Source organism: Loxodonta africana, chromosome 10, assembly GCF_030014295.1.
Source record: "Loxodonta africana isolate mLoxAfr1 chromosome 10, mLoxAfr1.hap2, whole genome shotgun sequence".
NCBI classification, from domain to species: domain Eukaryota; kingdom Metazoa; phylum Chordata; class Mammalia; order Proboscidea; family Elephantidae; genus Loxodonta; species Loxodonta africana.
In genome coordinates this window covers 27698881-27724329 of record NC_087351.1, presented here as the reverse complement: position 1 = coordinate 27724329, position 25449 = coordinate 27698881, and the positions used below count along the sequence as shown (strand labels likewise).

At 38.9% G+C, this 25449-nt stretch overlaps 1 protein-coding gene and 1 pseudogene across 1 annotated transcript; both read left to right on the top strand.

Moving 5' to 3' along the window:
• Positions 1 to 175: 175 nt before the first annotated feature.
• Positions 176 to 1390, top strand: LOC100655515 (olfactory receptor 4F6-like). The gene has a single exon (XM_003422839.3). It carries the CDS (start codon positions 371 to 373, stop codon positions 1307 to 1309), a length of 939 nt encoding a protein of 312 aa, XP_003422887.1. The 5' UTR covers positions 176 to 370; the 3' UTR covers positions 1310 to 1390.
• A 9336-nt stretch (positions 1391 to 10726) lies between these two features.
• LOC135232575 (matrix metalloproteinase-21-like) lies at positions 10727 to 11997 on the top strand (annotated as a pseudogene).
• Positions 11998 to 25449: the final 13452 nt, after the last annotated feature.

The window sequence follows — 25449 nt, the reverse complement described above, 5'->3', positions numbered from 1 at the left end:
TTGGCTTCTGCAGAACACCCATTCCATCAAGGTTGGAGTCATTGAGAACTTACATAGATTTCAGTCTGTTCTTGTGGGCTCTAGCTCTTGCTAGTGGGTTCCAGTGTATTCTTTCTCTTCCCCACTTTGTATCCACCTTCCCTTCCTGACTGCCTATCACATGGATTTCAAGCTACAGTATCAGATATGGAGAGAACAGCTTTACAGATACTACTGAAGAAGATTCCATGAATATGTAAGGTCAAATCTTTAAAACAAATACCTTTCTATATGATTGTCTAGTAATGGAACTCTGCCTGATATATCCAGTAATTCAAAGTTATTTCTTTTATTCTCTCAGGGAAATTTGGATTCCAAAGTGAATGACAACATGAGGGAAGAAAATCACTCAGTGGTGTCTGAGTTTGTCTTGGTGGGACTCACCAGTTCTTTGGAGATACAACTTGTCCTCTTTCTAGTTTTCTCTGTGTTCTATGTAGCAGGTATCTTAGGAAACCTTCTCGTTGTGCTCACAGTGGTCTCTGACTCCCAGTTGCACTCCCCGATGTACTTCTTGCTGGCCAACCTCTCCTTTATTGATATGTGGGTTTCCTCCAGTGCAGTTCCAAAGATGATTTCTGATGTTTTCAAGGAGAGAAAAGTAATATCTTTCCAAGGCTGTATTGCTCAGATATTCTTCTTTCATGTTGTTGTGGGAACTGAGACGGTGCTGCTCATAATCATGGCCCTTGACCGATATGTTGCTATATGTAGGCCTCTCCACTACCTGACCATCATGAACTTCCAAACTTGTATTTTACTCTTGGTGGCTGCCTGGATCATCGGAATCATCCACTCGCTGATCCAACTAGTATTTGTTGTAAATCTACCATTTTGTGACCACAATGAAATGGATAGCTTTTACTGTGATCTTCCTCGATTTATTAAGCTTGCCTGCACAGACACCTACAGATTGGAGCTCATGGTTTCTGCCAACAGTGGGTTCATCTCGTTGGGAACTTTTTTCATTTTGATTATCTCCTATATCTTCATCTTGATCACTGTTTGGCAACATTCTTCCAGTGGCAAGTCTAAGGCCCTGTCTACAGTGTCAGCTCATATCACAGTTGTGGTCTTATTTTTTGGTCCATGCATCTTTGTGTATTTGTGGCCATTTCCCACGGTGCCAGTGGATAAATTCCTTGCCATTTTTTATGTATTTATCACTCCAGTTATGAATCCTGCCATCTACACTTTTAGGAACAAAGAGATGAAGGTGGCAATGAGGAGACTACTAAGTCAGATATTGAGTTTTAGGGATCTCTTTTAAGTGATATTGATATCAACAAAGACAAGCCTCTCTAACATTCCCTACCCATACTTCCAAAAAACCCATTGCCGTTGAGTCAATTCTGACTCATAGCAACCCTACAGGAAGAGGTAGAACTGCCCCATAGGGTTTCCAAGGAGCATCTGGTGGATTCAAACTGCCAACTTTTTGTTTAGCAGCTGTAGCAATTAACCACTATGTCACCAGTGTTTCTGCCCATACTACAGACATATATTAATATATGTCAGTTTCTCCCTTTTTCTTGTCCCTCCTTGATAAAGAGGGTTCTAGACTGGTGTACTCTATCTCTTTCCCTCTTCTACATTCAGGAGAGTGTCCTTACTTGTCAGATTGATTTTCATCATTCAGAATCTGAAGATGGTGCTTTGGAGTTATTTGCAACTATTATAGGTAGAAGATTTTGGTTAGGGGAGACTCTGGGTTGAGACACGTGGAGCAACTCTAATGTGTGAAAACAAGATAAAAAAGGGATTTTAAAGGCACGTTGATTTTCCTGCATCTTGTTCCTCAATGTGTATTTCCATTCATTTTTTTTCTTTTTTTTCCCAGTATATTCAATAAAGGACTGTAAATAGCTAAAGTTATTTTGAAATTATTTTTGATACCTGGCTGCAATTTTCTGATCACAGCAATGAATGTGAAATGGGATCACTGGGCTATGATTTCACAAGCATTTCAGGTCGTGTGTATGATAACTATGAATTAAACTTTTATAATTACTACAGTTCTTTCAAAAGCTATTTTCCTGTGCTGCTGGAGGACTTGAACAATGGGAGATGAGTAAGTGGCAAATGATGTATTTAGTTATTCTGTTCCAACTGGTGCTAATCCTTGCCCTAACTATGTTGAAATAAGTAGTATTTCCTCAGAGTTAGGTTAATTCCTTTCTTTTCCAGACCATCAGGGGCAGATTACCCAATTAGCAAAGATGTGGTGAAACCCATGTTAAATTGTTCGCTACAGATAAAGAAGTAAGCACAAGTAAAGCCATGCTTACCTTGTTGACTGGGTAATCCCTCCCCTCCCCAGGGACTGTAAATTTGAAAAGAAGCTTTGGTCCTGTAGTAAGGTGATGTGGGGTTGGGAGAGAGGTAGACGCCAGTCATACCTACAAACAGAATCTTCGATGTGGTAAAAAAAAGTGTGAAATTGTTCACTGCAGATGATCTCGTAAGCAAGGTAAGCACAGTGCTTACCTTGAGTTTTGGATAATCTGTCCCTATTTACAGTGACATGGTTACAGGCACTTGAGGCAGGCTACTCTCTTTGAGTTTCAGTTTGGTTTTTCCTGACTCTCAAATTGCTTAACTTCTGTATGTTAAATTTCCATCCTCTGTAAAACAAGGACAGTAGGTTAAACCATCTGACATTCCTGACATTTGACTTACAAAAATGGCTGTTCCTTATTGTTCAAATGTGCCTTCTTCATAAATGTGCAAGGATCAAGTGAATTGACATTTGTAAAATACTTTATTCAATTCTTAGTCTGTGGTATTATATAAATACCTTAAACAAAATGGAATAAAACATGAAACCACTTCTGTTTTAATGACCTTCTCCCGTGCTTTCTACAGATTGTTCCTTTCCCTTCTAACTCCACTCATTAGTCCTTGATCTAGAACTTGTTGCTTTCCTAATAAGACTACAGGATTCTTCAACAATTTTAAGTGATAAAATTCCCCAAATATAAAAAAAAACAAACAAACCCAGTGCCGTCGAGTTGATTCTGACTCATAGCGACCCTATAGGACAGAGTAGAACTGTCCCCATACAGTTTCCAAGGAGCACCTGGAGGATTCGAACTGCCAACTCTTTGGTTAGCAGCCATAGCACTTAATTACTATGCCACCAGGGTGTCCTCCTCAAATATAGAGACATCAGATCGTCACAATTCAATTTATTTTCTATATTTTCTTTGTACTTTCTTCTCATATTTCAACTGTCTTCTTGTACGTTATAACAATTTTATGAAGTTTATTTTGGCTATGTATTAGTGTTTTTCAATGTGCTGGAAGAAATTACCAAGGTTGTAGCTTAAAAAAATGAAATATGTAGTAATTCATTTAGAAAAAAAGAAAAAGTATTGAATACTCATGTTCTCATTCCTGCTCCAGCCACTGTGGAAAACTACGCTAGAAGTATACAATCTGATTTTAGGAATGGACCGTGGATCCCTGAGGTGAGCAGTCACTGCAAGTAAGTTAGAACGGTGGTAAAGTGGGCAGATTCAAGAAAATGTGTGAGTAGAGAGGATTTGTGAATAGTACTGGATGGGGCTGGAACCCACTCTGCCTAGTCTTCTGAGGCAACAGGTGTCCTAGAAAGAGAGGAGTTCATGGAAAGCACGGGAGGCTAAGAGCAGGTTGATACCACACACCACATCATGAATAGGGAATGGACAACTAGGCTACCTTATTGCCTAACCAGGATTCACAAAGGCCGACAAGATCTGACTCTGCCAACCTTACCGACCATTTTCATACCACTCTCTTCCCTGCTCATTGATCAGCCATCTTGAACTTTCAGTTACTTGAATACACCAAGCTCATGACCTCTCAAGACCTGTCTACTGGCCCTTCCCTCTAAATGCAGAACACTTTGCCTGGATATTTGCAGGGCTGACTCTTTCTCATTATTCAGGTGTGTCACCTTCAAGAGAAGAATTTCTATCTAAAGGTGTTCCCTCTTGCCTTCCTATCCCAGCCATTCTCTATCATACTTTGAATAGAGATAAGAGTTATAATAGCTTCACAACTCTTATCTCTATTTGAAAGATTATTTAGGGTTGTTTTATTAACTCTTTTTACTTCTCTCCACAGGAATAAAGCAAGGACCGTGATTTCTTGCTAATTGCAACTAGAGGGATACCTGGTACAGTGGGAAGTCAAAAATAATTTGTTTTGAAAAAAAATCAGTGATAAATGAAATCTGAGAGGGAGAAAGAAGAAACTCTTTCCTCATGAATCTCGGGGAATAGAAAGGAATGGGAAAATCTGGCAGATTTAGCACAAAATGTTAAAATAAACTTTCTCAGGATTAATAGACTACTGGGGTCTAAATTATATTTGTTGGTTCATTCAGATAAGTACAAGGAAGGAGAAAAAAAAACTCTGAACATAATTTCTCTCAAATCTCTGAAACTTTGGTAATTTTTTTTTCCTGCATTTAAAAAATTGTATTATTTAAAATAGAATCAAATTGACCTGCAATCTCCTTGGCCATCTAACTATCATATATAAGTCTTTTCATACTGTAAATATACTTTCAGTGTGTAGTTTTTTGTGGCTGTATGGTATTCTATATTATAGATGTAACTGTATTACTTTAAGCAATACTTCATTGCTGGACATTTATTTCCAAGTTTTAGTTATAAACGTTCCTGGTATGAAAATGCTTGATATATCTCCTTTTAGATAAACAGCTTTGATTACTTTCTCATGAAAACTTAATAGAAATGAAATTGCTAGGTCAAAATGTATTTTTCAATCTTGATTAAATATTGCAAAACTGCTCTTAGAATGATTGAGCCAACTTAAAATTCCAACTCTGTGATCATTAAGGTTATGTGTCATCTTGGCTAGGCCATGACTCTCAGTGGTTTTGCAGATATTATGTTATCCTTTTCCATTATGTGATCTGATGTGAGCAGCCAGTCAGTTGAAAGGGGAGTTTCTTTGGGGGTGTGGCCTGCATCTGATGTATATGGATGTTCTGGTTAAGCTCGCCCTCTCTTGATCAATCTTCTAATTGGTCATCCTCTGACCTCCAATTCTTGGGACGTGAGTCAGAAGCTTGCTGGCTGACCTGCATATTTTTCGATTCACCAGCTGCTGCAGCTCCGTGAGCCAGTAGCCTGCCATCTGACCTGTAGTTTTTGGGTTTATCAGTCCCTGCAACTATGTGAATCTGGAGAAGCCTCCAGCCTGATGCCTGTCTCATGGATTTGAGACTTGCCTGCCTTGACAATTCTGTGGGCCCTATCCTCGAAATTAATCTCTCTCTCTCTATTTATATATATATGCTTCACTGGTTTCACTCTGCTAGACGACCCAGACTAAACATTTGGTACTGAGAGTGGTTCTAGAGGAACAAAATAGTAAGGATGAGTCTTCTGAATTGGTTTTCAAATTTGGCTAGTCTTATAGGCACTGATGACTTTGCTTTCAGTAGTAAAGAGGACACTGTTAATCCATGGCATGAAGTGGTGATTGGAATAAGCAAAATATCATTATCAACGGATCAAATATTTGTGAGAGACGAGGCTCTGGGTGATTGCATATGTGATAGTTCTCTACAATTTTCTCAGAATGAGAAGTATAAAGAAGCTGATTGGTGAGTGTTACTTTCGGTAGACAAAGTAGGGAAAGAAAAGGATGAGCTCAAAGTTCCAGAGTCACAGCTCAAGTGCTGCATACAAGATCTGAAATTTGCCATTTTTGCCCTGAAACAAAGTTTTGTTTCTTGTAGTAACAGAGCTGATATTGCCGAAAACCAAACCCAGAGTTGTAACATATGAGTGCCTGAATTATATCGCCAGCTGAATTCCCAGCCTCAAATGTTGTCTGAAGTTAAAGTGAGTGCATTTATTGGGAAGAAATGGAATCCTGAAACTATAGACAGGGGACATATATGGGCAGAAAATCTGGAAGCTGGGGACACTGAGACCCTTAATTCGATTGAATCACTCCTGCAAACAGAACCAGCCCTCTTACTCCCATCTGAAGAGATTACTTCATCTTTGCATGCTAAGGAAACGCTGGTGGCTTAGTGGTTAAGTGCTACAGCTGCTAACCAAAGGGTCGGCAGTTTGAAACTGCCAGGTGCTCCTTGGAAACTCTATGGGGCAGTTCTACTCTGTCCTTTAGGGTCCCTATGAGTCAGAGTCAACTCAACGGCACTGGGTTTGGTTTTTTGGTTTTGTATGCTAAACCACCCTGCTCAGTAAAATCATTATCCCTTCCATCCCCAACTGAAGAGATTAACCCATCTGTGCCTGAAGAGTCTTTGTCTGAGTCATTGCCTGGTGTGGCACCTGAGGAGTTATCTGGAGCATCACCGAGGCAGATGCCTTAGAAGGCAATGCTGAATGTCCCCAGAACTCATCCCCGCCACCTAATTTTGCTTCTAGACTTATAACTAGACTTAAGTCCCAGGGAGCCTCAAGAGGTAAAATCCTAAGTGTGACTCAGGAGGAGATACACTACACTTCAAAAGAATGGCTTGATTTTTCTAATATATACAATCTGAAACCTGGTGGAATATATGTTGGAATGGCTATTAATGGTGTGGGATAATGATGCAAGGAACATAAAGTTGGATCGGTCTGATTTTATTGATATGGGCCCATTAAGCACAGATTCTGCATTCAGTCTTTCACCTTAAGAGGTTAGAAAAGGTTCTAATAGTTTATTTCATTGCCTCACTGAAGCATGGATTAAGCGGTAGCCTACCCTAAATCAGGTTGAAATGCCATATCTGCCTTGGTATACTGTATAAGAAGGTGTCCAAAAATTTAAGGAAATTGGCATGTTAGAGTGAATTTATCAGTTTCGAGACACAGACACACCCATGGTGTGCCCAGAGGACACACCTTTTACCACAACTGTAAGGAACACATTTGTGAAGGGAGCCCCAGCTCCCTGCTGTGATTGCTATTTTGTGGAAGTCAGATTTGACAATGGGAAATACCCTGACTGATTAAGACACCTAAGTACAATGAGACTTACTGAACCCCATGGTGGGGAGGGGGGAGGGAATCGATGGCACTTACTTGAGAAAGACAAGGTGGGTGTGGTTACTGTAATGAACATCAGAAGCAAAGCAGTAATCAGAATACTCTGGCTCATATAGACTTATGGCATTGGCTACTTAGTCAAGGTGTCCCTAGAAGTGAAGTAGATGGGAAATCTACTAAATATTTACCTCCTCCGTACAAGTGGGAGAATTCTAGGTCAAGTGAATGGCAATCTAACTCAAATTGCCAGAATAGAGAGTAAAGCCCTCAGCAGTTCCCAAATATGAGTGCATTTACAAACACACAACCCCTTGAATGAAAGGGAGACCAAGTCCCCTCGAGGAAGGACCTCAGTACACTGCCAAAATTTTATACTGTTAATCTTTCTACCAGCCTTCCCCAAAGTGATCTACAGCCTTTTATGAGAGGGGCTGCTCATTGGGGAAAAGGAAATAATCAGACTTTTTTGGGATTACTGGACACTGAACTGACACTTATTCCAAGAGATCCAAAATGTCACGGTGGCCAACCAGAGTAGGGGCATATAGAGATCAGTTTATTAATGGAGTCACAGGTCCATCTCACAGTGGGTCTGGTAGGTACTTGAACCAATCCTGTAGTGATTTACTCAGTTCCGGAATACATAATTGGAATAGACATACTTAGCAACTGGCAGAATCCCCATGCTGGATCTCTGACACGTGGAGTAAGGGTTATTACAGTAGGAAAAGCCAAGTGGAAGCCTTAGGTCTGCCCCACCTAGGAAAATAGTAAACCAATACCGCATTCCTGCAGGGATTGTAGAGATTATCATCACTGTCAAGGGCCTGAAGGATGCAGGAGTGGTGAGTCCTACTACAACCCCATTCAAGCCGCTTATTTGGCCTGTGCAAGAAACAGATGGATCTGGGAGAATGAAGGTGGATTATGGTAAATTTAAGCAGATGGTGACTCCAACTGCAACTGCTGTTCCAGACGTGATTTCATTGCTTTAGCAAATTGATATGTATCCTAGTACTGGGTATGTAGCTATTGATCTGGCCAATGCCTTTTTTCTCCATTCTGGTTTTGAAGGAACACAATAAGTAGTTTGCTCTCAGCTGGCAAGGCCAGCAATACACCTTCAGTGTCCTACCTACTTCAGAGGTATAAAAACTCTCCAGGCCTATATCATAATGTAGTCAGCAGGGATCTTGATCACATTTCCCTTCCACAAGACAGCACACTGATCTATTACATTAATGACATTATACTGATTGGTCCAAGTAAGGAAGACGTATCAACAACTCTAGACTTATTGGTTAAACATTTGCATGCTAGAGGGTTGGAAATTAATCTGACAAAAATTCAGGCACCTTCCACCTAAGTGAAATTTCTACAGGTCCTGTGGTGTGGGACATGTTGAGATATTTCTTCTAGAGTGATGGATAAGTTGTTACATCTGGCTCCTCCTACAACTAAAAAGGAGGCACAATGCCTGGTGGACTTCTTTGGATTTTGGAGGCAGTATATCCTTCGTTTGAGTGTGCTACTCTGGACTATTTATCAAGTGACTTGAAAATCTGCTAGTTTTGAGTGTGGTCCCAAACAAGAGAAGGCTCTGCAACAGGTTTAGGCTGCTGTGCAAGGTGCTCCGTCTCTTGGGCCATATGATCCAGCTGATCCAGAGGTTCTTGAAGTGTCAGTGGCAAATAGAGATGCTGTTTGGAATCTTTGGCAGGACTCTATTGGTGAATCATGGCACAGATTATTAGAATTTTGGAGCAAAGTTCTGCCATCCTCTGCAGATAACTACTCTCTTTTTGAAAAACAGCTTTTTGCATATTATTCTGTCTTAGTAAAGACTTAACATTTAACCGTGGGCTACCAAGTAACTATGCTACCTGAACTGCCCATCATGAAGTGGGTGATGCTTGACCCACAGAGTCATGAAATCGGATACACACAGCAGCACTCCATCATTAAATGGAAGTGGTATGTACAAGATCGGGTTTAAGCAGGACCTGAATGCACAAGTTACATGAGGAAGTAACCCAAATGCCCATGGTCCCACTTCTGTCACATTACCTTCCTTCTCCCAGACTGTAACTATGAATTCATGGGGAGTTCCTTATGATCAGCTGGCTGAGGAAGAGAAAACTTGTGTCTGGTTTATAGATGATTCTGTGCGATATGTAGGCACACTCGGAAGTGGACAGTGGCGGCACTATAGCTCATTTCTGGGACCTTCCTGAGGGACAGTGGTGAAGAGAAATCCTCCAAGTAGGGAGAATTTCCAGCAGTGCACCTGGTTGTTCAGTTCGCTTGGAAGGAGAAACGGCCAGATGTGCAAATGTATACTGATTCATGGGCTGTGGCCAATGGTTTGGCTAGATGGTCAGGGGCTTAGAAGGAACATGATTGGAAAATAGGTGACAAGCATGTATGGGGAAGAGGTTTGTGGATAGGCCTTTCTAAATGGGCCAAAGAAGTGAAGAAATTTGTGTCCTATCTGAATGGTTACCAAAGGGCAATCTCAGCAGAAAAGAATTTTAACAATTAAGTGGAGAGGGTGACTATTTCTGTGGAAACCAATCATTCTCTTTCCTTAGCCACTCCTGTCATTGCCCAGTGGGCTCATGAACAAAGTTACCATGGTGGCAGGGCTGGAGATAATGCATGGGTTCAGCAATATGGACTCCCACTCACCAAGGCTGACTTGGCTACAGCCACTGCTGAGTGCCCAATCTGCCAACAGCAGAGACTAACACTGAGTTCCCAGTGTGGCACCACTCCTCGAGGTGATGAGTCAGAAACCTGGTTGCCGGTTGATTACATTGGAGCACATCCGTCATGGAAAGGGCAGCATTTTGTTCTTACTAGAATAGACACTTACTCTGGATACGGATTTGCCTTCCACTTATTCAATGCATCTTCCATAACTACCATCCATGGACTTACGGAATATCTTACCTACCACCAGGGTATCCCACACAGCATCACCTCTGATCAAGGGACTCACTTCACAGCAAATGAAGTGTGGAAATGGGCCTGTGCTCATGGAATTCACTGGTCTTATCATGTTCCCCATCAACCTGAAGCAGCTGGCTTGTTAGAATGGTGGAATGGCCTCACAAAGACATAATTACAGTGCTAACTAGGTGGCAACATTTTGAATGGTTGGGGCAATGTTCTCCTGGAGGCTGTATATGTCCTAAGCTCACATCCAATCTATATTGCTGTTTCTCCCACAGCCAGGATTCATGGGTCCAGGAATCAAAGGGTGGAAATGGAAGTGGCACCACTCACTATTACCCGTAGTGAACTGCTTTCAAAAATTTTTGCTTCCTGTCCTTGCAACCGTATGCTTTGAGGGTCTAGAAGTCTCAGGTCCAAAGTGAGGAATGCTCCCACCAGGAGCGACAACACTGATTCCATTGAACTGGAAGTTAAGAATGCCATCTGACCACTTCGAACTCCTCATGCCTCTGGATCAACAGGCAAAGAATAGAGTCACTGTAGAGACTGGTGTAATTGATCTTGATTACCAAGGAGAATTTTGTTTGATATTACATAATGGAGGTAAAGGAGAGTATGCCTGGAATACAGGAGATTCCTTAGGACACCTCTTAGACTAGCCCTGTGATTAAAGTCAATGGAAAACTACAGAACTCAATTTCGACATGACTACTAATGGCGCAAACCCTTCAGCAGTGAAGGTTTGGGTCATTCCACCAGGCAAAGAACCACAACCAGCTGAGGTGCTTGCTGAGGACAAAGGGAACTTGGAATGGGTGGTGGGAAAAGGTAGTTCTAAACATCAGCTACGACCATGTGATCAGTTGCAGAAAAGAGGGATGTAATTGCTTTTAGTATTTCTTCCTTGTTTTGTTGTGTGTGTGTGTGTGTGTGTGTATAAATATATATATATAAAAAAATATTTATGCATATAGCAAATATCTTTGTTTTCTTCCTTCCCTTATTCCATTACTTATTATAAAACATAAGTGTACAAGCCCCGCAGTGGTCGTGATCCCCAAGGTGCCTTCGACCCCCGTGGAGCCCTCGATCTCCGCGGCGCCCCCGGCCCCCGAAGTGACTGACCCGCATCTCCGCAGCCCACAGACTCCGCCGGCCCGGGCCCCAGCAAAGCGCTTCCTGCAGCTGCTCCGCCCCCTGCTCTGCTGGGAGGAGGCCTCCGGGACAGCGGTGCCACCAAGGCCTTCTCCAAAAGGATCCTCAAGTGGAGGCTTGTGGGGAGGGCTACAGCAGCCAGCTGTCCGCAGACAAACAGAGGTACATCTTCAGACTGGCCTTCTGGATGTGGAGTGAGGTGACGCCGCTGGCCTTCCAGAAGGACCTGACCGGCCCCGCTGTCCAGGTTGACATCAAGCTGGGCTTTGGAAGAGGCCGCCACCTGGGGTGTCCGCGGGTTTTCTGTGGGAGCGGGCAGGAGTTTGCCCACGCCTGGCGCCTAGGCGATGTTCACTTTGACGACGATGAGCACTTCACCCCTCCCGCCAGTGACACCGGCATCAGCCTTCTCAAAGTGGCCGCCCATGAAATTGGCCATGTCCTGGGCTTGCCTCACACCTACAGGACAGGATCAGTAATGCAGCTGAATTATATTCTCCAGGAGCCTGCATTTGAGCTGGACTGGTCAGACAGAAAAGCCATTCAAAAGCTATATGGTACCTGTGAAGGCTCATTCGATACTGCATTTGACTGGATTCTCAAAGAGAGAAACCAATACGGAGAACTGATGGTGAGGTTTAGCACGTATTTTTTCCGCAACAGCTGGTACTGGCTTTATGAAAATCGAAACAACAGGACACGCTCTGGGGATCCTATCCACATCCCCATGGGCTGGCACGGGATCCCAGCACAGAACATCGATGCTTTTGTCCACATTTGGACGTGGAGAAGAGATGAACGCTATTTTTTTAAAAGGTAAAGAGTCTGTGGGGGGCCCGATTTCTGTTTTCAGCAAATGCACTCGGAATAAATGTTTGGAGCCCCTAAAAAAAAAAAAAATAATAAGTGTAAACGGGGCTAGTGCGGTTTTGGTTGCATGCATGTTAGTTGTATGATGTTAGGTGCCAGTATGGTTTTTTTTAATCGTCTTTGTGTAGAGATTATGTGTGGTTTAAGGAGATGTGTGCAGGTGCCAAGATGACAAGGGATGGACTGTGATGGTTAAGGGTATGTGTCAACTTGGCTAGATCATATTTCTCAGTGGTTTGGCAGATATTATGTAATCATCCTCCATTTTGTGATCTGATGTGAGCAGCCAATCATTTGAAAGGGGAGTTTCCTTGGGAATGTAGCCTGCATTCAATATGTATGGATATTCTCGTTAAGCTCGCCTTCTCTCCATCCTGCATCTTACTTGACATCCTCTGACCTCCGGTTCTTGGGATATGAGCCAGCAGCCTGCCATCTGACCTGCAGATTTTGGGATTCACCAGCTCCCTCAACCCTGTGAGCCTGCAGCCTGACCTGCCAATTTTGGGTTCATCAGCCCCTGCAACCACGTGAGTCAGGAGAAGCCTCCAGCCTGATGCCTGACAGACGAATTTGGGACTTGTCAGCCTTTAAAACTGTGAGCCATTTCTTTGAAATAATCTCTGTCTGTATATATTTATGTATGTACATGCTTCACTGGTTTTGCTCCTAGAGAGTACCCAGCCCGAGGCAAGAACCAACAGTGAATTAGAGCATTAGTTGCCTCCACCTTTTGAATAATGGGTATATAACTTATTTTAATATTTGCAAATGTGAAAGTAAAATGTTATCTCACTGATCTAACTTAAAAAAACTTTCCTTTTTGTTATGAAATATTTGATACTTCAAAATATGTAACATATATTTGAATTAAAAAGCATAACAAACACTGCTGAGCCAATCCATCATTGAAGGTATTCTCCCATCTGCTATTCCTTTACTTTGCCTTCCACCCAGAAGTAACCACTATCTTGGATTTTGTGTTTCTACTTTTTTTTTTGCATTTTTGAAAACGAGTTTTATTATTTAATATAAGTCCATAAATAATATGTTCTATAATTTCACTCATTTGTAAAGATTATATACATAGTTTCATTCTGTATGATCACTTTTGGTATTTGCTTCTTTTCCTCAACATTGTGTTTCTAACATTTGTTCAGATTGTTGTACATGTACTTTATTCATTGTACTTCTGTTTAATATTCCATTGTGAGAATATACCACAATTTATTAATTCTCTTGAGATGGCTATTTTGCAGATTTTCCGCCTAACATGTCAGTATACATTCTTGTACGTGTCTCCTGATGTTCACGGTCTAGAGTTTTTCCTAGATGATATTCCCGAGAGTAACATTGCTGGGACACAGGGAATGACAACTTTCCACTTTACATAATAATGTTAAATTATTTTCCAGCGTGGTTGTATTTGCATTGATTTATATTTCTAGTGATTTCTCCATTCTTGCCAATGCTCTCCAGTATCAGATTTATTAATTTTGCCAAACTACTGAATATAAAATGGTATCTCATTGTAGTTCTAATTTGCATTTCCCTCATTTTTTTAAACTTAATTTTATTTTTTGTTGTTGTTGAGAATATACACAGCAAAACATGCACTAATCCAACAGTTTCTACATGTACCATTTAGTGACATTGATTACATTCTTTGAGTTGTGTAACCATTCTCACCCTCCCTTTCCGAGTTGTTCCTCCTCCATTAACATAAATTCACTGCCCCTAAATTTTTTATCTAATCTTTCAAGTTGGTGTTGTGAAACTGGTCCCATATAGATCTTAAAAAAGCATAAGGCTCAAGGCAGACATTTTATTTCCCTCATTATTCATAATTTTTTTTCATTATTAAGAATGATGTTGCCGTAGATTTTTGGTAGATACCTTTTTTGGGCTAAGGAAATTCCCTTGTATACCTTATGTCATGGATTGAATTGTGTCCCCTCAAAGTGTGTGTCAGTTTGGCTAGGTCATGATTCCCAGTATTGTGTGATTGTCCATTTTGTCATCTGATGTGATTTTCCTATGTGTTGTAAATCCTACCTCCAACATGTTAATGAGGTAGGATTAGAGACAGTTATGTTAATGAGGCAGGACTCAATTTACAGGATTAGGTTGTATTTTCAGTCCATCTCTTTTGAGATATAAAAGAGCGAAGCGAGCAGAGAGACAAAAGGACCTCATGCCACCAAGACAGTAGTGCCAGGAGCAGAGTGAGTTCTTTGGACCTGAGGTCACTATGCTGAGAAGCTCCTTCACTTCCATCAAGGGACGATTAATGACAAGGACCTTCCCCCAGAGCTGACAGAGAGAGAAAGCCTTCCTCTGGAGCTGGTGCCCTGAATTCAGACTTCTAGCCTACTAGTCTGTGAGAGAATAAACTTGTTTGTTAAAGCCATCCACTTGTGGTATTTCTGTTATAGCAGCACCAGATTACTAAGATAAATGTATGGGCTATTTTATTTTTCTTTTAAATCATGAATGGGTGCTGGATTTTATCAAATGATTTTGGTTTGCATTTCTGGGATGATCATATTTCTTTCTTTAATCAGTTTCCTAAGGACTGCCATAACAATATATCCCAAAGCGGGTGGTTATACCTCACAATTCTGGAGATTGGAAGTCCAAATCAACATGTAAGCTAGGCCATCTTCCTTCCCTCTGAGAGTTCATGCTTCCCCGCTAAGGAAAGATCTTTTCTCCTTTTTTTCCAGTTTCTGGTAGCCACAGTTGTCCCTTGGCCTGTAGATGCATTTTCACATGGCTATACTGTACTCCCTTCGTCTGTTTCTGTGTGTATCTTTTCTTATTTTATAAGACATGACTCAGATTCAATTAGTACCCATTATACTCTAGTATGACCTCATGTTAACTGCTAACATCTTCAAAGACTCTATTTCCAAGCCAGTCATGTTCATGGGTACCAGGGAATTTTGACCTCGGCATGTCTTTAGGGGGACATAATTCAATCCATAACATATATTTACTTACATTGATACATCTTCAAATTTTAAATCAATCTTAATCTAGAATAAACTCAAAACCTGTTGTACACATGTGAATACACACATAACACACACTACTGCATAAAGTTTGGTAATATTTTAGTTGGGATTTTTATATATTTTCATGATTGAGACTGGCCTATACTTTTCCTTTCCCATACTATCTTTGGCTAATTTTGGAATCGAATTTACACTGGCCTCATAGAAAAAATTGAGAAACATATATGTATTTTTTGTTACCGGAAAGAGTTTACATAAGATTAGAATTATCTGTTTCTTGAATGTTTCCTAGAACTGTTTAGTAAAACTACCTGAGCCTGGTTTTCTCTTGGTGGAAATATTTCTAATTGTTCATTCAGTTTCTTTAATGTTATAGGTTTTGCCAGAATTTCTACTTTTTTTTTTCTTGAGTGAATTTTGATAAGCCATATATTTTTAAGAATATCTCTAGGAATTTCACCTTAGTATTAAAATGCATTGAAATGAAGTTTTTAAAAAATAGCATTTTCTTCATTTCTTTTTTAAAACACCTGCTATATCATGTAGATATAGTCCCCCCCCTTTTTTTCCTCACTCTTCCTCTGTCTGTCTCTCATGTGGCTGTATAATTTTGTTTTGCTTGATCAATTTAACCAGAGAATTGTCTGGTTAATCAGTTTTTTCAAAGGACCAATATCTGGTTTTGTTGGTCTTCTCTATTTTATATTTTTTCTGCGTCTTTGATTTCTGCTCTTATCTATTTTGCTTTCTTTGAATTTATTCTGTTCTTTTTCTAACTCCTTAAATTTGAAACATAGATTTTTTTGGTTTCCTTCTTTTCTCATATATGTATTTCTATTGAAGTACTTGTAGGTTTTCATAACCCAGAAGCTCAGTTCTAAGTATTTTAAAAATTTTCACAAATTATTTATTGAAATAGGAATTATTTAGAAGACTTAAAATTTACAAATATATGGGAATTTTAAAAATTTATCTCTTTTATAAAGTTTTAACTTGTTAGTACTGTGGTCAGAAATCCAGGTCCATATATTGTGATCAGAAATTGAGGTCTACATTATACTGATTCTAAGAAATATGTTAGGACTTACTATATGCTCTGTTCTTGGTCAGTTTCTGTATTGCTGTGTGTTTGAGAAAAAAAGTATATTCTCTAATTGTTGGGTTCAGTGTTCCATTTATTTCAATTAGAACATGATCACTGTGTTGTTCAAATCTTCTGTAGCATAGCTATTTTTCTTTTTTCTGTTTGACCTACATAAGTGGTTGTTTTAGTTATCTAGTGCTGCTGTAACAGAGATACCACAAGTAGATGGTTTGACAAAGAGAAATTTATTTTTTCACAGTCTAGGAGGCTAGAAGTCCAAATTCAGAGTGCCAGCTCCAGGGGAGGGCTTTCTATCTTTGTCAGCTCTGGGGGAAAGTCCTTGTCATCAGTCTTCTCTTGGTCTAGGAGCTTCCTAGAGCAGGGACCCTGAGCGCAAAGAATGCAATCTGCTCCTGGCGCTTCTTGCTTGCTTGGTGGTAATGAGATTTCTTTCCTTTTTGCTCACTTCTGTCTTTTATATCTCAAAAGTGATTAACTCAAGACACAACCTAACCTTGTAGATTGTGTCCTGCCTCATTAACATAACTACCTCTAATCTTGCCTCATTAACATCATAGAGGTTAGGATTTACAACACACAGGATAATCACATCTGATCACAAAATGGAGGACAATCACATAATACTGGGAATCATGGCCTAGCCAAGTTGACATGCATTTTGGGGGACATAATTCAATCTGTAACAGTGGTGTAATAAATATACCAACTTATTCTATTATGTTGGAAGAAAATCTCTGTATTTTATCAATTTTTGCTTCATATATTTGGAAACCATTACATTAGTTGCATATAAATTTAGAATGTTTCTGGTGAATTGAACCTTTTATCATTGCATAACAACACTCTATTTCTAATAATGCTTTTTAAGAGTTAATATGAGTCAATAATCCAGAAGAATGATGGTAATATAAACATAGGAAAATAACATAAGCCTGTGAAAGAAAATCATAAGAAACACTTTTATTAAATGTGATCGGTGAAGGTTTTTCTGTGAAAGATATATCTATCTTAAGACATTCTGCTATAACAATTCCTCTTATGCTCCAATAATTAACATTTTATAGTTTGACAGAGCTCTCTGATGAAACATTCCGGTAGTCTAAGGTCTTGAGTTTCTGACCTTTGGGGACCGAAAAGCGTCTAAAAAGCCTTAGACCAAAAGGCAGTCGTTTGAACTGAATAAGGGAATACTTCATGGTTTAAAGTCAGGAAAGGTGTATGTCTGGACTGTATCCTTTCACAATACTTATTCAATCTGTATGCTGAGCAAATAATCAGAGAAGCTGGACTATGTGGAGAAGAATGTGGCATCAGGATTGGAGGAAGACTCATTAACAACCTGCAAAATGCAGATGACACAATCTTGCTTGCTGAAAGTGAAGAGGATTTGAAGCACTTACTGATGAAGATCAATGACCGCAGCCTTCGGTATGGGTTGCCCCTTAACATAAAGAAAACAAAACCCCTCAAACTGGACCAATAAGCACCATCACAATAAACGGAGAAGAGACTGAAATTGTCAAGGATTTCATTTTACTTGGATCCACAATCAACACCCAAGGAAGCATCAGTCAAGAAATCAAATGACTCATTGCATTGGACAAATCTGCTGCAAAAGGTCTCTTTAAAGTGTTACAAAGCAAAGCTGTCACTTTAAGGACTAAGGTGTACCTGGCCCAAGCCATGGTGTTTTCAATTGTCTTATTTGCATGTGAAAGCTGGACAATAAATAAGGAAGACTGAAGAAGAATTGATGCCTTTGAATTATGGTGTTGACAAAGAATATTGAATATACCGTGGACTGCCAGAAGAATGAACAAGTCTGTCTTGGAAGAAATACAACCAGAATGCTCACTGGAAGTGAGGATGGTTAGACTTCGTTTCACATACTTTGGACATGTTATCAGGAGGGACCAATCCCTGGAGAAGGACATCATGCTTGGTAGAGTAGAGGGCCAGCGAAAAAGAGGGGGACCCTCAATGAAATGTATTGACACAGTGGTTGCAACAATGGGCTCAAGCATAAAGATTGTGAGGATGGCCCAGGATCTCAGGATCTGGCAGTGTTTCCTTCTGTCACTATGAGTCAGTAATGATTCAGTGGCACCTAACAGCAACAACAACTTCATATTCTGTAGTTTCTCATTTCTTGTTACCTTCTTTTTCTCAGTGAGTAGGTTATTTTTGCCACAAAATATCTAGTTAGCAGTAGGGTAGTTACTATATATATATATATATGCATTTATTTTTTTTTAGTTCTGCTTTTCAAGAATTCTAAAATGTCAGGTTTTTCAGTCAGCTACTTCTATTGACTCATTTTAAAACAAAAATATTTCCGTACATTTACGTAAATTAAAAAAAAAACAAACCTGTTGTTTTGGAGTTCATTCCGACTCATGGCGACCCCGTCTCTTATAAAATAGATTACTCCATAGTATTTTCTCACCTGTAATTTTTGTAGAAGCAGATCACCAAGACTTTCTTCTACAAAGGTGCTGGGTGTGTTTGAACTGCCAACCCTTAAGTTAATTGTCAAGTGCAAACTGTGCCACCCAGGGACCTTATATCCATCTAAAAAAAAAAAAATCCATCGAAGACACCATTAAATCTAGTGCTCAGAAGCTACTTTTCTTTCATCTGTTCTTTTGTCCCTTTTATTCCCTGGGTGAAAACCAGTGTGGACTCTGAGGTATAAATCCCAAGAAAAACCAATCAAGGAAGGGTTGGCTATTCCCAAGACTCAGCACCATCATTTGGTCACTGATAATCAAGGTTGCTAATTAAGATCTTTTTTACTTGTGAAAAACAACATAAAGCTCTCTGTTTGGGAATTGTTGCACTCTCAGTCAGAATGTGAAATTGCATTCCCCTGAACCTAGAAAAATGCTCCTATTTCATACTTAATAGGTATGTAAAACATTTGTAACTGACTAAATATTAACTCAACTTGTCCTTGGGCCTCTCTTCAACTAATGCTTAGTAATTATTTCCCCTCATCATCTACAATTTAACTCTTATTCAACATATTTGTATTGTAAGTACCAGAAAATGGGGGGAGCAGTGTGTTCCAGGAGGAGGAAATGGCCTATTTGCATCCTTTCTCACACACAGCATTTCCTTTTTCACATCTTCTCTTAGCTTTTCGTGGTAGATGAATTCCTAAGTGACATTTTCAGTTTATGTGTTTTTTAAACTCCCAGTTTCGCCATTTGTTTCTCAGCATCATTCAAACTAATTCTTATTTTTCTCTTTTAGGAATTATAGCTCTCATACAGTTAAAGCTTTTATTCTCAGAACACTTGAAGAGAATTGCTCTACCATCTGAAGAGGATAGATTCTTTGGTCTAACTCAGGTAAGGGGGATTTCTGGTTCCCACTGCCTTTTTTTTTTTAAATTATCAATCTGTGAATCTGCAAGATTAATGACATTTTCATCATTGAGCATGAGTCGTTTCTCAGGCTCAGAGAAGATTCCTCTGTGTTGTTCTTGCTGCAGTAACAGAGGAACAGACAGTGGGATGCAGTAAACGTCACTGCTCATATGAAAACTTCGCCATAGAGAGCTAAGATCAGGTAGAGGCAATGTTTCATGTGTTCCAAGTTATAGATGCTTCTATTTCTGGTGTGCAAGGAAGACAAGCTAAGGAAGGGAGAATTGCAGCAGCCAAGAATAGTCAGGAGGATAAGCACAGTCAAGTACATATATAATTAATATAAAAATACCATGAGGGTTATATTTGTCAGATATTTATTCAATAATATGCTTTCCTCCCAACATGTTATGTAGATCTGGCTCAGCATTTAAATGGTTTAATTGAAGAGGTCTGGAAAGGATAATTCTGGAGGCTAGAAACTTAGAGAAAACTAGATGTTGGTGAGAATGAATAGTGGAAGTCTTTGAACAGCCAGAGGACAGTATGAAGGTAGTAAGTAGGTACCTGAGCCACAATAGATGGCGGTATGACTGGAGGCGATAGAAGGATCTAGAGATGAGGTGGCTGAACATGGAAGACCCACTTTGCTTTCTATGAAATTCTATTGAGTACCTGGTAAATTAAACGCTACTTCCTCATGGCTCGGAAAATTATCTTTGACTTTAGATTGTCAGTGACAATGTAGTGAAGAAAACCAAGAATCTGGACTTACCTTGTTTTTTAAAATTAATTTTTTTTCTTTAAAGAGTAATACATGTACACAATAGAAAATTTATAAATTAAAGGTAGAAAGAAGAAAAAAAAAAATCCCACAGCCTATAAAAAAGCAACTGTTAACATTTTTGACATTTTCTTCAGGTACTCTTTTCTATTTATTTGTATCTTTCTAAACAATTGCAAGAATTAGGCTTGCATTTGACACTTAGCTGTGCACAATTAGTGAATTCATTTAACCTCTTTGAGGTTTTGTTTTTAAATATGTATAATATGGATCATATTATCTTTACTACATACTTTGCTGGCTTTTGTGCCACTATAGGAAAGCTTGTGAAAGGTTTTTAGAGGAAAAAAGCTAAGTAATGGTATTAATTTTGGTGTTTCTATCCTAGAAGAGATTATTAACAAAAAAAGATAAAAAATAAAGAGCAACATTTATAGTAAGACAGAACTTGAAGAAACAGTCTTAGTTACAATTATGTGAGAGAATAAGAAAATTATTAATTCAGATGAGTTTGTAATCTATATGACTGCGAGCAATATCATCAGGATTAATCATACTCTAACGTACGATAACTTTATTTCAGTCAACTTTATAACTTTATATAATATAAACCAAAAAAAAAAAAACATTGCTGTGGAGTCAATTCTGACTCATAGTGACCCTATAGTGACCCTATAGGGCAGAGTAGAAGAGTTTCCAAGGGGCGCCTGGCAGATTTGAACTGCTGACCCTTTGGTTAGCAGCCGTAGCACTTAGCCACTAGCATAGTGGCATAGTAGTAGTAGTAATATGATATAGGACAACTATATTATAATATACTTGTTTCTTAAAGCAAATAAGATATCAGAATTAATAGAAGGATGACCTGCAAGATTCAGGAAATAACTGTAAAATATTTAATTTAGACAGGTTCTTATTAAAAATTTATAATCAAGATTAGTTGGCACATTAGGAAATTATGTGTAGACAGTGAAGAGGATCAGGGGAGAACTACTAACATGTTAAAAAAAAAGGATGAGAAAATAAATACCATTAATAATAATAAAACGTTATTTACTCTGGGTACCATAAGATTAAGGGGATTTAGTTAATGGCTCTTTTGGCATCTCTTCACACGTGTAGAAGATCAATATCCAATTCCACTGAAGATTCATCAGAAGTAAATGGTCCTAAATAGTTATCCTAAGTAAATTATGCTGAGGAGAATGTCCAAAACAGGTTGTAGATTTTATACATTTGGATATATTTAAAGTTAAGTTGTGCGTTCTGAATTTAGGGGATGATCTGCCGTCTAACTTCTAAGTTACAATGATTTATTTCCTTCCCTAGGTTAATGAGTCTAGTCAGAATTCTTATCTGAAGAAGTATCTCTTTAGGTTCAGCTCATAGAAGAGAAATTGCTAATAGGGAAAGATGACAAAGTCTTTTCACATCTTAATAGCCACATTATTTCTTAAGAGGTAAGAAATGGTAAAGAGTTTGAAATGATGCAGAAACCATCAGAATGAAGATGTAGCTACACTGAGGTATCTGGTGATCTTCACTGGACCAGTTTCAGGAAAGCAAGGAGTTCAGGAGGGGGTCACTGGTGGACAGTAGAGCAGATATTAAAGGGGAATGAATATTTCTTGACGGTAAGGCATGGAGAGAGATACAATTGGAAAGATAGTATGGAGACAAATTATAGAAGTACATTCTAGACAAGAACTTTGCACTTTCAGAGGCAATGGGAACCCCTGAACATGTTTGGTTAGGCTAGTTATATAATCAAGACGCTTCTTAGGAAGAGCAATCTGGTAGCCATGTTCAGACTAGATGGAGTGAGGTCTGATGTCGTATATTGTAGGATTTCAGTAATGTTCAGAAAAGTAGATGGGAAATAGAACATATTCCTAAGGGAAATACTTGGCATCTTATTTTGAATTAAGATTAGGTAGCCCTGAAAAGAATAGAAAAGTATAATAGGACCTCCAAATTAATAAGCCTGTTTGTGTGTGTGGTGAAATGAATAGTATCTTAATCAAACCAGCAAAAATTTAAAAAAATAAACCAAATTATCTCTGTGCTGATGTCGTGATTGTAAACCTAGAAAACACAAGCAACTTCGGTTAAAAAAAAAGGATTAGACCCAATAACAGAATGCAGTAACGTGGCTGTATATAAAAGAAAACAAACAAATAAAAATAAAACAAAAACTTTTCTACATTCTAGCAAGAAGAACCTAAAAATGGTAATATGAAAAGGTATTGTATTTATAATGTCAAGAAAAATGCTATGAAATACATGACAATAATTTTAACAAAGAAAGCATAGAATACATGAAAAAGAAATGATAAAATTTATTGAAGGACAAGCAAAAAGGTTTGAACAAACATATGGATGCACCATATTCTTGGATGGGAAGACTTAAGTCATAACCATGCTTTTTCTTCCATAGTTAATATATAATTTTCAAGCAATTCAAATCAGAATCCTAATGGGATTTTTTGGGGGGAATTGAGTAAAATGATCATAATGTTTATATGGAGCAATACATGTTCAAGAATATTTAAGAAAGTATGAAAATGAAAAGTAAAGGAGGAACTTGCCTTGCCAGAGACGATAAGAAAAGTATAGTAAAGAAAAGTCACTGTGATCAAATCACTATAACATTTGCACAGAAATGGACAAATATATCAATGGAAACAGAATAGAGAATCCATATGCAGAACCCAAAATGTTTGAGAATTTAACATACGACAAAGGTAGTGGTTAAGTTCAATAGGGAAAGAATGGGTCAGTTAATATGTGGTGATGTCATGATTCTATTTACCAGGAAGAAATTAAAATTAAACTTCTCTTTTATAACATATACAAAAACAATGGCTCACAGACCTAAATGAAAAAATAAAATATTGAAAGAAAATCTGAGAGTGTACATGTACAATCCTGAGGAAAGGGAGATCTGAACTAAGATGAAAACTCAGTAGCTATTAAAGAAATAATAGCTACGTTTAATTATGTCACAGTTAAAAGCTTGGGTATAGCAAAATGGACGCTAAACAGGTTGACATAATTGAATAGGAAACAATGCATGTAACTTATGATGAAGTTTTAGTCTCTATATCTATAGATTAATATCTATAATATAAATAAAGCTCTTACAGATTGACCAGAAAAAGACAGCAGAGAAGGAAATAGGAAACAACATGAATAGGCAATTCACAGAAGAGCAACTCCAAATTGTTAACAAACACATGGAAATATGTTCAAACATACTGGTTGTCAGGGAAATGAAAATCAGAGTAACAATAAGATATCACTTTATACTCACTATGTAGTGGTTGTTAGTTGCTGTTGAGTGGATTCCAATTCATAGCGGCCCCATGTGTGCAGGGTAGAACTGCTCCATAGGGTAATCTTACAGAAGCAGATTGCCAGGCATGTTTCCCGAGGTACTTCTGGATGGGTTTGAACCTTTCAGCTATAGTTGAGTGCTTAACTGTTTGTGCCACCCAAGGAAACACTTATTCTTGTGGAAATATATGTTACTGTCATTTGGAAAACAATCAGGCAATTCTACTAAAATCTCTCTCTATATATATAAATGTTGAACTAACATTATTGGTAACTTTGGTGAAGAGTAAGGCAGTGCACAATACTGGGGAAGTCAGCACAACTTGACCAAGGCAAGGTCATAGAAGCTTCACAGACACATCCAGACTCCCCAGGCGACAGATTTACTGGGTTGAGGGCTGGATCATGGTCTCGGGGGACACCTAGCTCAATTGACATAACATATTTTATAAAGAAAATGTTCTACATCCTACTTTGGTGAGTAGCTTCTGGGGTCTTAAAAGCTTCTGAGTGGACATCTAAGATACTTCACTGGTCCCACCCTATCGAGAGCAAGAGAGAATGAAGAAAACCAAAGACACAGGGAAAGATTAGACCAAAGGGCTAATGGACCACCCTACCACAGTCTCCAGCAGACTGAGTCCAGCACAACTAGATGGTGCCCAGCTGCCACCACTGACTGCCCTGACAAGGATCATAATAAAAGGTCCTGGAAAGAGCTGGAAGAAAATACGGAAAAAATTCAAACTCACACAAAAAGACCAGACTTACTGGTCTGACAGAGACTAGAGAAACCCTGAGAGTATTTCCCCAGACACCCTTTTAACTCAGTACTGAAGTCATTCCTGAGCTTCACCCTTCAGGCAGAGGTTAGATGGGCCCATAAAACAAACAATAATACAAGTAGCTCAACCAGATTATATATCAACCAGATACACAAGACTAAATGGGCACACGAGCCCAAGGGCAAGGACGAGAAGGCAGGAGGCGACAGGAAAGCAGGACAAATGGAGATAGGGAACCCAAAGTTGAGAAGGGGAGAGTGTTGACACATCGTGGTTGCAGCAACAAATGCCACACAAAACAATATGTGTATTAATTGTTTAATGACAAACTATTTTGCTCTGTAAACCTTCATCTAAAGCACAGTACATATACATGTTGACCTAGCAATTTCACTTCTGGAAAGTCATGCCATTAAAAGAAAATCATTAATATGTGAAGATATAGGTGTAAGAATATTTATTTATAGCATTATCTGTAGAAGCAAAAAGAAAAAAAGGAAACAAGGTAAATGTCTATTAGTGCAGGAATTAATAAATAATGACCTATTCACACTGTGAATGTTAGGCAGTCATTAAAAAGAATAAATTCAAGTACCTCTCCGGACTTCTCCGTGCCTTTTTGCCCATGTTTCCATTCTGTGACATTTTTCAGCGTAGAAATCAGGCAGCATAAATTGCTATACTTCTTGATTGCCTCTCCTTAAATTTTTAGGTGCTTTTTTTCTCCACTTTCCCATTTTTTATTATATTCTCAAGCCTAAACTAAACCTGAGGTTACATAATGAGATAGTACCACAGATCTAGGCATGCAGAAAGGTCTGGCGCTGGCTCTGTGGATCTTCTACTATGTGAACTCTAAGTAGCTGTGTAAAACGGCAAGGGGATCCTCAACTTTTGACAATGTGTCACTCTGTAGTCAGGACCTACCCTTTCAACTCAAAAATTATATTTTTCTTCCTCACGCTCTTCAGGTAACTCCAGGTTCAGCCGGGCACATGAAGTTG

What these genes read in the sequence shown, in the direction of transcription:
- LOC100655515 (XM_003422839.3), top strand. Translation starts at nt 371, where the DNA reads ATGAGGGAAGAAAATCACTCAGTGGTGTCTGAGTTTGTCTTGGTGGGA.